Below are 16,444 nucleotides of genomic sequence, written 5' to 3' on the forward strand. Positions count from 1 at the left end.
GGGGGGGGGGGGGGGGAAGAAATCGCAGGTGGTGGCACACACTCACGAGAGATCGTTGTCGCGGCGAGTCGGTTCCATTCTCCGTGATGACAGGGAAGATCCGATGGTCCGGATGTTGATGCTGTTGCTGCGACTGCAGTAGGTGGTTGTGACGACGGTGGTGGTGGTATTGGTGGTGGCCGTGCGGAGTGTTGGCCGCGGTGCTGGCTCGCGTATAATAATGTGGTGGGATCCGTTCGTCGCGCACGCGCAGACTGGCGGAACGGTGCAGGGCCGTCGGCGACGGCCTTGGTATACGGGAGTCCAGCGAAGACGGCGCCGCGGAGGTAGCGGCTGCTCGGGAGAGATCGGGGTGTTAATAATGCAATAAAAGGAAGGAAGGGGATCGATGTGGATCAAGCGAAAGAACCGCGCGATCTCCGCAGGAAATTCCCGGGGAACTTCGAGGAAACTATGGGCTCACGCCGGTCTCGGTGATTCGGACGGTAACACCTTGGGCCTGCGAGGCCTACACGCGGTCTTCTTTCGCTCGTCTCCTGGTTCCACGTTACCACGTTCTGTGCGAGACGCTTTTTCTAATTGCAGTTTTTAACGTTTCGGAAGAACCGTTTTTTTTCTTTCAATTTTTTTCGCGGATTTCTTCTGGCTTCCGTGCCAAAAATTCGTTTGGAAACGTTCACGTGAGTCCGGTTGAAACCTGCTGCATTGATTTCTTTTCTTTCTCGGTAAGGAAGGTATACAGGACGTCACAGATCAACGTGGACAAACTTCCCGAGGGCGCATTGAGGTGGACAAAAGAGTTCTCTACCATTTTGCAGACGTGAAATTTTGTGTTAATATTTAAAGAAGCTTCTATTCATGACCATTTGCAATAATTAATAATTCTATGTCCTTACAAAGTTTGTTAGTCTTATAATAATCTTTTATTAATTAAAACAATATCTGGGTCACCCTGTGTATATATATATATATAAAACCAAAAATGTCCGCGGAATAATTGGAGGAAAAAGTTTTTTTTTCCAAAACTTTAAAACTATATTTCTAGTTCTCTATTTTCTCGCACGGAGAAAAAAGATTGTTTGAATTAACGTGACAATGAACAAACCTAATTCGTTTTGGTTGGAGGGAATTTCTGATTTTAAGAACGTTTGACGAAGAAGGACTAGACTCTGTCGTCGCGATGAAACCTTCAATCGCAACCTCACGCGCTCCTCGGGTTTGCACGGTTATCGATTAGGTATTTTTGAAGTTCTTGCTCTTCTACTCGCCGAGACGCTTTGCGACTTATCGGAGAGCGCCGGGTAGTTTAATCGACGCGTTTGACGCGCGGATTTCATCACGTTGCAAAAGGCTACGCGAAAGACCAGGTTACAGCCTTAATCGTATTCCATTGGCGACATGTGCACGTCTGTAAACATGGTTCTCCGTGATATTAATTCTCTCTCGGGACACTTTTAACCCTTTGTCGACCAAATCATTTCTTAAGATTGTAAATATCCGAGAGAGTTGCGTAACACTGAGTTAAATAAAATACTAACTCAGAAAGTTCGGTTCGATTCTCTGCCTTCTTCGACGACCATCTTCTACGACAGAGGCAAGCAAATACTGCCGAAACACTGGCGAAGAATCACGGATAATCACGACTGTTACTTGACTGATGAATAATCCGTTTCTACTGGATGCGAGGGTGAAACTTAATTTGCAAATCTAAACGAACTTTCTGAATGATTCAACGAATGCAAATAACAACGATAAAACTAATACACAATTCACGATGATAATATTGGTCAATAGAGAGTTAATACACCGCTCCGAACGATAAAAGAATCAGATTTCTCTCGACGGTCCTCTAATTGGAATCTAACAATGCCGATTAAAGTGGCTAAAATATACACCATGCCAATTAAATAAACATTATGTAGAAAAAACGCTCCGGACAAAGGTGGATGCGAACGATGTCGGAGGCACGGTTCCTTAATTATTCCGAGCGGCGTATCTTTCCCTCTTCAACGATCACATTCATAATGAATCGCTCTTTTGCAGAGGCGGCCCTCGTGGGCTCTGTCTGATCGACTCACTAAGAGTTTCAGGTGTTGCAGCGTTCGACACGTGGGTAGAAACTGTAGTGGCAGTGACCCTGACAGGACTGACGGAACACGTCGTCGGCGTCGTAGGAGGTGTCACGATGGAGACGGGAACCGAATCGAGCGACGGTTCCAGCTGCAGGGAATGCAGAGACCTTTCGCTGTCGTAATGAGCCATATCGTCCACCCAGTTCATCTTAACGGGCGCGACAACTGACACCTGCCAGATAACAAAAACAACTCGGTTAGACAAACAAAAAGAAAAAGACGTTCGTTTATGCCGAAATATTCAAGCGACCCACCGGCGGTCTCATCTTATCTGAGACAATTAGGACAGTCGGCTTTGGTACACAATGAAGTGTGTCGTTCACCGGCAGAAATCGTAAAAAAAGCTAACAAGCCGAAGAAATCCGGATTCAAGTGCAATTCTCGATCTGAAATGTGAAACGGGCAAACTAAGCTCATTATCGACACACAATGTGTATCGTGTCGAACGCTTTTGTACACACTCGATTCCGCAAGCGCACAGTCGAGCTGCGTACTGCAAGATACTCGACGGCTGAGAGACGCAAATGTGCCGGTTATTCAGCGTTATTCAACGGCGGATCCTTTCTACCGATACGACTGTGCATTCAATCGCCGCGAAAAGGCGGAAGGAGAGGCGACTCTGAAACGTGTAAATTCCGTAAAACGATTCGCGTTCAGTGCCGACGCGGAATGCCTCATCAGTCGGTGCGCTGGGATCTGGTTCGTGCGATGTGTTTTGAAAAAATAAAGGAAGTATCTATGTTCTAGTCTATCGGTAAATAAGCAAAATAAGGTAAAGCGATAAACTCGTAGATCCGTCCGCTGCTGGAAAAGAGAGCGTTTCGCCGCTCTCGCGCCGTAAATGCGCGTCCGAAGTATAAGTTATTTAACAAGCGCTTTTTGCAATTTCACCGACGGAACGGAAATATTTGCCGGCGTTATCGCTGCTGTTTCAGCGTTATCGCATCGAAAACGTGCCACGCGCGGAACGGTTTTCTTACCGCGCAATCAAAGCTGCATCGGTTCGTGTAACGAAACAACTTCGCCCTTAGCTCGACGAGCGAGTTACTTTTCAGGGTTTTCTCTGCCCCTATCCGGTCGTGAGGAACAATTCATCCCTCGGCAAACGCAAGGAAAGTATTGCCCGAGGTCGAGGACATATCGATTGAACGGAGCGCCGTCGTACGCTGAACCTAAGTCGGCGGCTCCTCGCTTATCGGAGATATTGTTTCGTGTTATTGTTTAGTATTTGTTGTCAATTCGGCTGAGTCTCGGAGCGACTTCGCCTTCTCCTTGGACGCTTCGATTCGGACAATTTAAATCATTACCCCACGAGTAATATTTATTATCTGTCACCTAAATTACTTTCCAAGTATTAGTTATTATCTAACCGTTATCTAAATTGTGCTGGTCGGCGGTTTTCGTTGTGTCGGATATTTTTATGTTTTCAGGATACTGACGTCACGCCTAAATCCAAATCGAGGGCAGAAAATACCTATCACGTATACGGATCTTTAATTTTTTTTATCGCACATGTAATTGTATTATACAGTTAACTAAAATTCCTCACGTGATAACAATAAATGGATTTGATTCTCGGATTCAGAGCACGAACTTTATCGTGAATCACTTTACCAGATTCAGGCGATAATCCCTGGGTTTCAGCTCGCGGGCTAATATTATTTGGCAGGGGCGAGATTCAAAATAAATAATTACTTCAATACTCCCTGGCAAACTTTTACTCAGATTAAGTAAATTTTATTAGGATCAAGTGAATATTTCATCCGGATAATTTACTAGGAAAATATTTTACACGTTAAACTTTACTAAGGAGTAATTATTCACTTGAATCTAGCATTTTTTTCGGTATAAATACAAAGTGCAGAGCGAGATATGTCGCGAATCACCGCGGATTCGTCCGAGGAATTTCTGCAAGTAAAGAGATTATGTAATATGCAACATCGTTCCGTATCATCGTCTAATGTTCTCTGTAAATTCGAATCCCCAGCGACTTCGTTTTCTTCCAAGACGCTTCACTCCGGACGAACAGAACTATTATCCAAATAATAGTTATTATCTCGTCACTTAAATTATTCCCCAAATATCAATTATCACCCAACTGTTATCTAAACTAACTTATCTAAGTGCAAAACGCGGAGTGAGATGTGTCGCAATTCGTCGCGCTTTAAAAACTGCCGCGAATTCGCCGAGGAATTTTGGCGATTACGGTAATTACGTGAACGTAATTGCGGCGAATTTACGTAAACAAGTTAACCTAGCGTGCTTTCCATGGTAAATGTTCGCGCTCACGGACGGTTCCGAATTCGGAAACCCTGCTACAATGAAACCGCTTTGTTATACGAGCGCGATTAAAGCGCGCACAAGAGTGACGACGCTCCGTCATTTTTTCGCGGACACTCGCGCGACCTCGTCATAATTCGCGCAATCATCGAGCGCATTAAGCATGCCACACGATAGTTCGCGTGTGCCACGTCCTTGCACGCGGAAGCCGGATACGAGACCGTAATTTTGCGACGCGCCTTGGAACAAGTTCGCCGGTTTTGCGAAAAACGACGCCGCCGAGACGATCGAGAACCGCGGTCACTCGACTTCGCCTCCTTCGAAAATTTCCGCGAACGCGCGGGAATTTTATATTAATAATAATCTTTATCGATCCTCTAGCTGGCCTAGACTTATTTTCCAGTTTTTAAACCGCTATACTCCGGTGAGATCGCTCGACTCGGTCGCCTTGTCGTTCCCCGTTTTAATTACTATTTTCAAGCTTGTAACACGGGAAACAGAAATACCGAGTATGAATAATGTAGTATAAAGATCGTTTATGATACCAGGCGAAGAAAATGACTTGGGTTTAAGTTAAACTTATTATCATAAGAAAAGGAATATTTCCCGACGAAATTTTCAAAGCGTTTTGCAAATGCAATCTAAGAGTAATTGTTCATTCGTGGCGCATTTCACTTTCCAAGAAAGAAACGATAGAACGCCATGCGCAAATTACACGGAGAAAAAAAAGTTTCCTTGTATTTGGTATAAATATTTGTTTAATATAAATAACATAATTTAATGTTACATCATTTTTTACTCGAATGAAAATGTTGCTTTACCAGAGTGAACTATGTTGTTTGACAAAAAAAACAATATTATTTAGAGAAAACAATACTTGGCTTTCAATAAGAAAAGAAAACTATTTTATTATATATTACATTATACATTAAATATTGTCGCGCCGAAACAAAGAAATTCGCCACTCCAAACAAATGTGTTTCAATTAAAGAAATTTCACCAAAGAGATTTTATTAGAAATTTATCAGTCCAAGGAAATATTTTTCTCTGTACGGAAAACCGAAGAACGTTCAGTGATCTATTGAATCGGAATGTGGCGAGCTCGAGTTAACAAGAAAACCCCTCTGTACATTACAAAAATTATAATCACCAAATAATATCTTTGAGACCCAGTAAATTAAAAATAAATTAAGAAAACAGAGAGAGAGAGAGAGAGAGAGAGAAAGAGAGAGAGAAAGAGAGAGAGAGATGCGCGGAGAAAAATTTTCCTCGAACAAAGCACCTCGGAGCGGACGAAAATAACGACCCTTCTCCCTCGTGGCTTTTCGTAGCCTATTTTTTTCTATTTTTAACGAAAGCGATGCAGAAAGAATTTCAGCTTAGCGCGAGTTATGTAAAGCTCGAGCGCTGTCTCAACTGTTGTTGCGAAAGCAACGCGAAAACGCGGAACTCCGACTCGAATTCGCCGACTCCGGGCGATAATCGCGCAACTTCAAGCCGAGACGGTCGAAATCAAGCGAAAGGCGAGACCGTGTCTATCGAAATAAAATAATCGATCAGGTCGCGTTCTATTTCAAGGGTGCTGGACTGCGTCATTATGCAGCGTTTACTGGCCGGTGAACGGCGCGATTTTTACGTCAATAGTTCGCAAAGGCGATCCGATAACGCGCTCATAAATAACCCTTTCACGCGAGCGTTATTTATTTTAACCCCCCTCCCCCTCTCTTCCTATATTGTTTCTCGTTTACCCCTTTACATCGGAAGTACAATAACGCGCGATTATGGCTCAACGATTCGTCGTGAAATAATACACTGGTCGCTCGAGGCAGCGACTCGTGCTTGATAGATTGTTGCACTGAGTAATTACTGATATAATTACGATAATTATCTGATTCGAGCCTGTTTATGTGAAAATAAGCCGAAATACCTCACATTCGCACAAATAGATGTTCATTGTGAAAGGAAAATATTCGCTATTCGAGAAAAAGAGAGAGACGGGTGTTCAATATTTGAAATATTTTAAATATTTCAAACGTCCATCGAACGAATAACCGTCTTATTGACTTCTAAACCGTCTCCAACGGTGCAACGCTGTTAAGTGAAAGCGTTTAATTCATACTTCCGCGATAACCGATGCGGAAATGCTTGAATGTCTTATATATTGGAACGAAAAAATGCGTCCAATGAGAGGTGAAATGTGAATAATTTCTTAATAATGCGCAACACGCGTATACGAGTAAACGATACCGACGTTGATGTAAGCGATATAAACGATTGTGATATTTCGTTTCGGTCGAGCAATCGCTAGTAAGTGATAAATATTTCTCTCTCTCTCTCTCTCTCCCTCTCTCGATAAACGTCAATTCCGCTTTCACGTACGCGAACCTATTTGCGAGCGGTCGATCGCCACGGAGAAATATACAGCAGGCCGCGTTATATAACCCAAATGGAATAATTACAAGCGAAACTGGTGCAGTGGAGGACTAAAACCCGACGGGGTGAACGAGAGAAAAAGACGAATATATATACGTAATCGCGAGATTTACATCGGCGCACGATTCGTCGATCGTAGACTCGTCCTCGCGTTCGAATTTTCTTCGATACCCTCAGCGGCATATCGATATCGGCGACGCGCATTTATTTCTCACCCGTGTATCTTCAACACGATCGGCGATATCTCACGATAAGACGCGGATTGTCGGCGCCGAACAGTTCGCGATAGTCAACGCGATTTTCCTTTTCCTTTTTTTCCGCTCTGCGTCGTCGCGTGACGTTCGAAAACAGTCTCGTAACGTCCGCGCGAGCTCTCTCTCTCTCTCTCTTTCACCCGTTCGTTCTCGCCGTCTCTTTCTCTCCTCCTTTTCTTAACGACGTCCCCTAAAAGCCCGTAACGCGGTTTTCCACCCAACATACGTAGCTATTGACGGATCGAGCGATCCGACATCGGGGATCTCCGCGGCCACTCACCTCGGCGAGCAAGACTGTCACCGGGGGAAACGTTCGTCTCCGGCGGGCGAGGGGCCACTCCGTGGTGTACGAGCTACGAGCTGCGATCCATCTCGAGTGTCAAACTTGCGATACGCGAGAGAGAGGCACCACGTAGCCGAGCGTCGTTCGTCGCGCACTGTCGGACACCTACTGCTGTCACACCGCGACGGGCCACGTGGACTTTCACTCAAGTCGCGAGATCGCGTCCTGCTGGCCCGAAGAAGAGAGACGCACACTGGGACCGTGACGCTCGCGCGTTCGCTCACGACCCCCGAGTCGGTCACGAGGGCGGCGATTGCGCGCGCGCGACTGTCGCCGGGCCTCGAGACGAGCGCGAAAAAACGCGCAGCGAAGACCGTGACACGAATGGCGCGAGGCGGCGAGAAACAAACCTCTCTCTCTCTCTCTCGACGACGTCGGGGAAACGTCGGACGCGCAATGCGAATCGCAACCTGAACTCGGGAGCACGAGCGACATCTCGCGCCGCCCGACGGGGACTCGCGCCTGCCACTCCGTCGGTAACGTCGCGTGAGATTCTCCCGCCCGCTGTCTCGTTTTGTTCCCGAAGATTACGAAGCTACGGGAGAAAGATGCAACGAGGCTGCAATCTTTTTCTCTTTTTTGTTGGAACTACATTTTGAAACGCCTTCGAGGAGAATTTTACTCTGTAGCTGGTTCAACATTTAACAAATACTTCCGACTGGTCCCTCTTTGGAAGAAGCCCAAGTAGCTGAGAGAAAAACGCGTACCTATTTAACAATTTTATGAAATATCTCATTTTATTTGATTTATATATATATATATATAAATATATGTGTGTGTGTGTGTGTGTGTGTGTGTGCAGTTATTTACATATTATTAAATACGTATACGCAGATCACACGTACCTCCGTTTGATTACCCGACCAATCGGAAACAATATGCTCGTGACGCAAGGTAACAGGAGTCGCTAATGCACGGCGAAGTACACATGGATCAACGCGGGAATACCGCGACGGCGCCTTTTATTCATTATCGACGGAACACGTACTCTTTATAGTCTCGATCAGATTCAACAGCTGCGTACGCTTGTTTTGGACCATTTCCAGAATGGCCCCGAAATCGCAGTTGCTTATCTTGGAAGTCCTCAGAATGTGCCTGGATATCATATCCGTCAGGCACAAGACGTGCAGGCCGCAATCGTGGCCGTTGTTCTGCGGCGGCGTGATCACCTCTTTGTACCTGTTCCTGGACTGGCCGAGGAAGTATTTGATCAAGTTCGTCGTGAATTCGAAGGCGATGAAACTGTTGATGTAATCGTTTGACGAGTCGTAGTGGTAGCACATCTGATCGGCGCGAGAGTACACCAGCAAGCTCCAGTGTGTGCCGCCTGGCGACACCAAACTGTCGCAATTGTTCAGGGGGAAGAACACGAAGTCGTAGTTCTTCGCGTCCACGGAGTCGAGGAATGCGCAGTAATTCGGAGACTCCTCCATTCTCAGCAGCTGAGTCAACGAGGGATTCGTAAACAGAAACCGTGCGTTACCGTCCTTCTCGTGCTGTTGGGTCAGGTACTCGTAATAAAACCCTATTACGGCGTCGTTCAGCCAATGAGTGCCCTTCAGCAAGTTCACGTCCGACAGTCGGAGCAGACTGTCGTGGTAACTCAGCACAACTTGATTCTCCTCCTTAGCACCTGCCATCGTGTCGCACGTGTTTGAACGTTAACGTGGATCCAAGAACGCTGACATAATACCGAGAGATCGGGAAGGATTCGAGACCTAATCGGGGGGTCTTCTTCGTCTGAAAGGTGCACGATTACGTAAGCTAGCGGAGAGAATATTTACCTTCCGTTAAATATACGTTAAAAATAAAGGACTCACATATATGTGTACGTATGACGATCGAAAGAACAAGCGTCTCCTTCGTTCTTCTTCTCTTACTGACACATATTTACTTCGGAATCCGCTTAAGCGATTAATCACGTTCCTCGTTTCTCCTACTCCTCCCGGTCTTCTATTTTGTTGTTGTTTCTCCGCATTCGTGATAAAGAGACAAGCGCGTGCTTTCTCTCTCTCTCTCTCTCTTTCTTGCACGCGAAGTGACAAGTGCCGTAACAGGCGCTACACGCGCGCCATCAACGTTTCCCCGCGACTTTTTGGAACCTCGTAGCGACCTGCACGCGGTCGGTAAATCACGCATTCATTCGGATTTTGAATCTGGCGAGATTGCTTGCGTAATCGACGGTGATGCAGCTATGGCTGCTTCCTTGATCAGGACGTGTATGGAGTTCAGGTGATTATTTCTTTCCCTCGACGTCGGGACGTCGCGTTAATTAAAACCGCTTCAAGCATTCGCACACACATCTGTATCGACATGATATCATTGTGAGCAATTATAAGATTGTTATTACGGGAGATAAACATAACCTTTATCACGCACAGTGTTACGTTATCTTATAATTATCTACTATCCTTTTATTAAATAAAAATCCGAACGTGCAATAATTTCGTTGAGTTGCATCGTAACTCCAGATTGGATTGACGGAGGATTACACTTTCTGCGGGAACTTTGCGATTTACAGTTCACTGAGGCAACCGCTCTGCGATATCGTTAGAAGTAAAAACGCCAGGAAGCACATTCTGCACGGCTTGTTTCGAACGTGTGTGCAATGCCAGTGTTACCACACAACACCGCGATACTTCAAGAAAAAGAAGGTAAGGACGATTCTTGATTTTTCGCTTCTTCTCGGTATATACGGACGTTTTTAAATTTCCAAATATCGTTACACGTCGAAATCATCTGTTGCAGGACAACCCCTTCGTCGTGATAAAGCCCAAGAAGAAATTGGCAGTTGTGGATGTGTGGAACGAAATGACAGTGTCAGAATTGGCGAACTCGACCAAAAGGGACGTGGACGATGTCATTGAGGCTATTTCTCTGTCTGATGCGTTCAAACGATACTCTGACGACACTGTCATAGAAGACAAGAATGTATTGCAAAACACTGTGCGGAAGCTCGGGGTGAAATTTAAAATAATATCCAGGCCGGGCGATGAGAAGGACACGAAGGATCACGACGTCACCCAACGGTATCGATAATCGAAAAAATCAACGGGACCAATTGATAAATGGCAAAGTCACGTGTGCGTCTCATCGTCATTCGTATTTTATTCCACCAGGCCTCCGCCGGACGAATCGGTACTGATCAAGCGTCTCCCAGTGGTGACGATCATGGGTCACGTCGATCACGGCAAGACGACCTTACTAGATACATTACGTAACACATCCGTCGTAGACACGGAATACGGCGGCATCACTCAACACATCGGAGCCTTTAACGGTACAGACGACGAAAGATCATCCCGAGCATCTTCGATGTAACGATGTAATTTCTCGCCTTTAAACCTTCGATCGTTCGGCAGTAACGCTGGAAAGCGGAGAGCGAGTCACGTTTCTGGACACCCCCGGTCACGCCGCGTTCAACCTAATGCGAATGAGGGGCGCCCGGGTGACGGATATCGTAGTGTTGGTGGTCGCGGCGGACGACGGTGTGATGGAGCAAACCGTGGAAAGCATAAATATGGCGAAGGCCGCGAACGTCCCGATCATCGTGGCGATCAACAAGATCGACAAGCCGGAAGCCGACATCGTACGTAAAATTGCTTTCCGAGTGGGAGTACGATGGAGATCGGAACACCGGGATTCGGGATAATTGTTTCAGGAGAGGACGCAGAATATGCTCTCGCAACAGGGGATTCACGTGGAGGCGCTCGGCGGGGACGTCCAGTCCGTCAATATTTCGGCGTTGCGCGGGACCAACGTGAACACCTTGATCGAGGCTATAACGCTACAATCTGAGCTGATCGGATTGAAGGGCGACCCGACCGGCTTAGTCGAAGCCGTGATAATCGAGTGCTCGACCAACCTCCAACGCGGCAAGCTGGCGACGATTCTCATTCAACGCGGTACTCTGAGGAAGGGCGCTTGTCTCGGTAAATGGAGAGCATCGGGCTTCAAGCATCGACGTATACCGGATAGAGCGTGGAACCGAAACCGTGTGAGAGGTGTAGAAAGAGACAGAACGATGAGGTGGTAGCGACTCGTGTAGATCGAGATCCATGAAGTACTTAAGAAGGATACAGTCGAACCGTCCACATAAACAATGTTCTCTATTTTCTTTTTTTTTCTCCCCTATTCGATTTTCTATCTAATTTTTGTATCACAGGTTAAAGTATTCGCCAATCTGATGATTGCAAATATATATGTCTTAAGGTGTGGCGATTTACCGTATGAGAGAAAGCGAGCTTTCAAGATCAAGATTTCAATCTTGATAAGGTGGCGATTGTTTCATCCGTCGGATTCGAAAGTTTCCGGGGCCATTTTCTGCGTAACGGTAAATGGCTGAAGCATGGATCTGTAATCAGGTTGGCGAGCACTTTAATCCCCGATACCAAAATTGAGGGTGTAAAATCAAATAGGGAAAAACGGGGAACATTTTAGCAAAACTCTCTCTCTCGAATACATTTCCTTTTACACGTTTCTTTTACACGATGATCGAGTAGAAAATTATATCATATATAATTTTCTATACTTTTCTATATTTACTAATTATTTATTATTACATATATAATAATTTCAGTTTTACGCGACGTTTACATATAGTGTTATATATATTTATAGATTGCAAAGATGTTCCTAACTTATGCGAATTCGATACTACTGCCTTCTTAGGCGAAATTCAACTGATGGAAGGAGAAAGTGAAAAGAGAGATTCGTGTCCAAACATCTCTCATTTTACACCTCTCGACATGAAAGATCAGAGAAATCTTGGCGAATGCTCCGTCCGGTACATGTCGATGCTTTCGGCGAAAGAGCGAAGGTATGTTGAAGAAGGAAGAGCTCGGAAGAACTGACGAATGCTCTTTGCTCTAGTGAGCGGGCAAACGTGGGCTAAGGTGAGGTCCATGTTCGACCATTCCGGGAAGCCGGTCTCGGAGGCTAAACTGTCGGAGGCGGTGCAGATCATCGGTTGGAAGGGAGACCTACCTATCGCCGGGGACGCGATATTAGAGGTCGAGAACGAGAAGAAGGCGCGCATGGTGGTACGCTACAGAGAGTCGGAGCGAGGGAAGCTCTTGTCGCAGGAACATAAAGTCATGGCGGACAAGAAACACGAAGAATACTTGAAAGTAAATGCTCTCGGATGCGATCTGACGGCTCACTGCCGCGTTTATTTGTCTCATCCGCCACCGTCGTTCGGTTTCAGGAGTACAAGAAGCACTTGGAGAAGAGAAGGGCGCACAGCAGGTACTACAAGTTAATATCGCCAATTCCTAAAAGTGACACCAACAGTGACACGCCCAAGCTCAACATCGTCATCAAGGGCGACGTCGCCGGCTCCGTGGAGACCATATTGGACGTTTTCAACACGTACGGGAGCGACGACAAGTGCCAGTTGAGCATCGTCCATTACGGCGTCGGGCCCGTCACGGAGACGGACTTACAAATGGCGGAGACGTTCGACGGTAAGACGATACGTCGTGAGATACCGAATGACCCCGTTGTGTTGACTCCCGCGAGTCTCAACATCGTGAAATCTTTACAGCCATCGTATATCATTTTAACGTGGGTATACCGAAGAATTTGCAAGAGGAGGCCGATAAAAAGAAAATACCGGTGCGCGCGTACAACGTGATCTACAAGCTGGTCGATGACGTTAGGAAGGAGATAAACAATAGGCTGCTGCCGGTCGATGTCGAGGAAGTGATAGGTACGAGAGAGAGGGATGGGGAAGCGGGCTTAGCGACGTCGTAGATTCAAGCCGACCCGTCCGTTTGTTTTTCGCAGGCGAAGCGAACGTACTGCAAGAGTTCGAGGTAACGGAGAAGAAGAAGAAAGTTAAGGTCGCGGGGTGCCGATGCGTCAAAGGCAGCCTCAAGAAGACCGGGATGTACCGTTTGGTACGCGAACAGGAGATTCTCTTCACCGGTGAGGCGCCAACTGGCTCGACCGGCGAGAGTTACCAAGGCTCGACGAATGATAACGTTCCATGTTTCAGGGAAACTGGCGTCGATGAGGCACATGAAGAACGAAACGGAAACGATCAACATCAACGTAGAGTGCGGCCTGAGGCTCGAGGATCCCACGGTATCCTTCAAGCCCGGCGACCTTCTGATTTGTTACCAGATGATCGAAAAGCCGCAAGAGACCGACTGGGATCCCGGATTCTAAATTCTAGAAGTATAAACCGAGCGGAAACCGCATAATAATATTATCCCTGACCGGCGCGTTCTTCATTCCACGCAAGGTCGAAGGGCCGTGGCGCGCAGGAAAACGTAAGCAGCAGGGATTCGAGCAGCGAGCGAATCGACCAATCGCAATTCGAGAGCCTCGCAACAAAGTCCCGGCCGTTCTTCTGCTCGCTAATTTCCAAGCGCGATCGCGGCCGATTCGCTCGTTGCTCAAGCTTCGTCCACTTCTTCCTGCCGTTATCCGCTCGATAAAGATATACGCCTTCGACTTAAGTACAAATTCATTTATTATTGCTCGAGAGAGATATAATCTTCCTTTTACATTGGTCAGTTTCGTTTCGCGGAGGGATCATATCCGTCAACGGAAATTGTGAAATTAAGACAGACAAAGCTATAGAGCGTAGTTAACCATTACAATCCGTCGGAGCCATCGGTAGCGATCTTGCCCTTTCCCCCTTTCCTTTTTTTTCCTCGTTGCATGCTTACAATCAAATGGAATGGAATTCTGCACGGAATTCTTTCAACATTCTTTTCTTTTTTTTTTTCTTTTCCTTCATCTTCCCGCCTTCACTTTGCTTCTTTACATGATACGCGTAAAACGACACGATAAAGTCAAACGTTAAAACCTAATCTGCGCGCGGTGGTCTCAATTTCATCGCCTGTAAGATCATTTATTCCCCCAAATTCTTCGAGAATTTCGGCTACGTTCCTTCAACGAACGATTGTAAAATTAGTTTAGGGTATGCGGGATCACACGGACGACATTAGGACGCGTAAGTCTCGCGAAATCGCCGCTGGAGATGCTGGTACGCCGAGAGGACGCCGCGCTTTTTCTTCTGCAGGCGGCACGGGGTCGTCGTCGTTTCCTGGCAGTCGCCGGCCTCGGTGATCTTCGTGTCCAGCGGCTCGACAACGACATCGTCATCTGGATGCACGAAGAAGGCGATAGAGTGGCGTCCGCGGCCGCAGTGTTCCGGTATCACCACGCGATGTCTCAGCGCCGGCAGCTGCTCGTTGGTCCAGTGCGCCAGCAGCTCGCCCGTGTTTACCAAGATGGCGCCCGGAAGATGGCCCACCCGGGCCCATCGTTCCCCGTGCAGAGTCTGGATCTCGAGACCACCCTCGCAGTCCTGAAAACGTTCGTTCCTGTATGTCACGGAACGCGATCGACGACACACCTTGTGTAATCCGCACAAATCTGTACATATGCTATACGTTATGTAATACAACTCTGATTTCCTTCTTTTTTTCTTTTTGTTTTCTTAATCAGGCTAGACGCCTCATCATCTCCCTGCGTCGCGACGTATACACGCACGGACGACCATTTTAACCTTAGATACTCGGTGATTTGTTATCTCCCCGCGTGCCTAATGCTCCTTCCTCCGCTTGAGATATTTTCATGTTTCGTTTGGTAGCAAGCGAAGCCGCTTATCGCGTCGCGCGTAACGAAAGGAGTGAGATATGCCTGCGTCCCGACGAAATTATGCAGATACGCGCGTGGAATTTACGACACGCCTCGCGGAATGTCCGTATGTGGTATTTTCTCGAAGAAGGCCCCCCCCCCCCGCGCGACCTCCCCTCGACGGGTTCGTGAAATTGGCGACTCGAAATGCGAGTTTTCGTAAAACCCACTCGTTTGCTCATAAAGAAAAAAAACCATTTCGTCCACCTCGCCGAAAAAGGACGCAGGCTTCACTCGGCGGCGGTAACACGGCCATACCGGACAGTGATTTTCATGCACGCCATGTAATACCGCAATCTGCATACTTGCGCCAACAAAGTGAAAGTGCCATAGTCGCAGTGGGCGCCGCATCGGGTCAGTCCTTGTACCGGTGCACCCAGTGGTGGATAATAGAGGAGACGCAGGGTGGACTCGTTGCCAGGGCCGAGTATGTGCGCATGCTTCGACAACAGGAAGTCGTAGGATTGCTCCAAGCCCACGGACAGAGCCTGCAACGTGCACACACTTTCAGCGTGGTCATCATTGTGTAAACATTCGATTATTTTCGTAAAAGTAAAGGGGACAATTATCTCGAAATTCCAGGTAAAGAGGACAATTATCGCGTCGAAAGATCGGGAATGCTCTTAGCTGGAAGTATAAATCGGGCAATAGATAATAGGATTGACGTAAATGGTGAGATAGATAAGACGATAAGTCTGAAGGATAAATGAAGGATAAATATTTGAGAAGGAGAAGATAAAGTAACGAACGTTCGGGAGAAACCGGCTGTCTAAATGCAGGCGTTGCCAGAATTGTTTAAAAAAAAAAAAAAAAATCTATTGGGCATAGGATGCGTTGCGAAAAATTATCGCAACCTTCAATCTAGGCTAGATATGACGACACATGTTCAAATGATGATTACTGAATGAAAATGATTACGGTAACAAAAATGGCATCCAGATACAATAGGTCGGAAGGGAATTATCTTCTTCCTCGAGTCGAGGATGCGAACGGTTTTTCGTTGGAAATGGCGACCGCGAAAGAACAGATAAAACGATAACGACAGAGCCTTCGCAAGAAAGTATTGAATAACAAACGTTCCGGACAATAAATTGCAGTCCATTTCCACAAAATATAACACTAGAAAATGAAATATTAAAAAAAAAATAGGCAGTTAATGGGTTAAGCAAATGAAACATCATTACCGCAAGGAGCATGGTGGCCAACTGCTTAAAATCGCGTGACAACTCGTCCATTGCCGACCGAAATCCGGGCACTTCATCCTCCGGCAGGTTCCTTTCGCATTCGGTGACGTTGAACGTGTGTCGAAATTCCATCTCATCTGAAAATCTATTTCGGGGGGAGGGGGG

At 46.6% G+C, this 16,444-nt stretch overlaps 4 protein-coding genes across 9 annotated transcripts in view; 1 reads left to right on the forward strand and 3 right to left on the reverse strand.

The window, feature by feature from the left end:
- Nucleotides 1–7,836, reverse strand: part of LOC106741459 — a 15,297-nt gene extending 7,461 nt beyond the window's left edge. The window contains exons 1-3 of one of the 5 annotated variants that reach the window (XM_014613521.1): nucleotides 2,387–2,513; nucleotides 2,079–2,304; nucleotides 47–333 (exon numbers count right to left, since the gene is read on the reverse strand). In XM_014613521.1, the coding sequence (XP_014469007.1) occupies nucleotides 47–333; nucleotides 2,079–2,304; nucleotides 2,387–2,398 (525 nt within the window). In that variant the 5' untranslated portion in view covers nucleotides 2,399–2,513. Of the gene's footprint in view, nucleotides 1–46; nucleotides 334–2,078; nucleotides 2,305–2,386; nucleotides 2,519–7,379 lie in introns of those variants that run through there. The other 4 variants (XM_014613522.1, XM_014613519.1, XM_014613523.1 and 1 more) reach the window with 4 other exon arrangements.
- A 359-nt stretch (nucleotides 7,837–8,195) lies between these two features.
- On the reverse strand, nucleotides 8,196–9,496 carry LOC106741431 (sentrin-specific protease 8). Its single transcript, XM_014613462.1, has 2 exons — nucleotides 9,263–9,496; nucleotides 8,196–9,182 (listed from the first exon to the last, which is right to left on the reverse strand). The coding sequence occupies exon 2, from the start codon at nucleotides 9,080–9,082 to the stop codon at nucleotides 8,405–8,407; it is 678 nt and encodes a 225-aa protein (XP_014468948.1). The 5' UTR covers nucleotides 9,083–9,182; nucleotides 9,263–9,496; the 3' UTR covers nucleotides 8,196–8,404.
- An 88-nt stretch (nucleotides 9,497–9,584) lies between these two features.
- On the forward strand, nucleotides 9,585–14,456 carry LOC106741427 (translation initiation factor IF-2, mitochondrial). 2 transcript variants are annotated; one of them, XM_014613459.1, is made up of 12 exons: nucleotides 9,585–9,674; nucleotides 9,964–10,096; nucleotides 10,191–10,471; nucleotides 10,562–10,722; nucleotides 10,805–11,031; nucleotides 11,104–11,374; nucleotides 12,315–12,571; nucleotides 12,649–12,907; nucleotides 12,988–13,152; nucleotides 13,230–13,370; nucleotides 13,441–13,622; nucleotides 14,368–14,454. In XM_014613459.1, exons 1-11 carry the CDS (start codon nucleotides 9,637–9,639, stop codon nucleotides 13,611–13,613), a joined length of 2,106 nt encoding a protein of 701 aa, XP_014468945.1. In that variant the 5' UTR covers nucleotides 9,585–9,636; the 3' UTR covers nucleotides 13,614–13,622; nucleotides 14,368–14,454. The 2 variants fall into 2 exon arrangements, 1 of the variants encoding a protein (XP_014468945.1); XR_001374183.1 differs by having other exon boundaries at nucleotides 9,609–9,766; nucleotides 13,441–13,717; nucleotides 14,368–14,456.
- Nucleotides 13,903–16,444, reverse strand: part of LOC106741430 (UPF0676 protein C1494.01) — a 23,784-nt gene continuing 21,242 nt past the window's right edge. Inside the window, exons 4-6 of the mRNA XM_014613461.1 lie at nucleotides 16,280–16,424; nucleotides 15,401–15,583; nucleotides 13,903–14,763 (exon numbers count right to left, since the gene is read on the reverse strand). Coding sequence (XP_014468947.1) covers nucleotides 14,398–14,763; nucleotides 15,401–15,583; nucleotides 16,280–16,424 — 694 coding nt within the window. The 3' untranslated portion in view covers nucleotides 13,903–14,397. The remainder of the gene's footprint in view (nucleotides 14,764–15,400; nucleotides 15,584–16,279; nucleotides 16,425–16,444) is intronic.

This window comes from Dinoponera quadriceps, unplaced genomic scaffold, assembly GCF_001313825.1.
Source record: "Dinoponera quadriceps isolate SergipeBrazil2010 unplaced genomic scaffold, ASM131382v1 scaffold405, whole genome shotgun sequence".
Lineage (NCBI taxonomy): Eukaryota > Metazoa > Arthropoda > Insecta > Hymenoptera > Formicidae > Dinoponera > Dinoponera quadriceps.

What these genes read in the sequence shown, in the direction of transcription:
- LOC106741431 (XM_014613462.1), bottom strand. Translation starts at nt 9,082, where the DNA reads ATGGCAGGTGCTAAGGAGGAGAATCAAGTTGTGCTGAGTTACCACGAC.
- LOC106741427 (XM_014613459.1), top strand. Translation starts at nt 9,637, where the DNA reads ATGGCTGCTTCCTTGATCAGGACGTGTATGGAGTTCAG. An exon ending in GATACTTCAAGAAAAAGAAG is followed by an intron (nt 10,097 to 10,190) that starts GTAAGGACGATT and finishes CATCTGTTGCAG; the next exon opens with GACAACCCCTTCGTCGTGAT. An exon ending in AATGGCGGAGACGTTCGACG is followed by an intron (nt 12,908 to 12,987) that starts GTAAGACGATAC and finishes AAATCTTTACAG; the next exon opens with CCATCGTATATCATTTTAAC.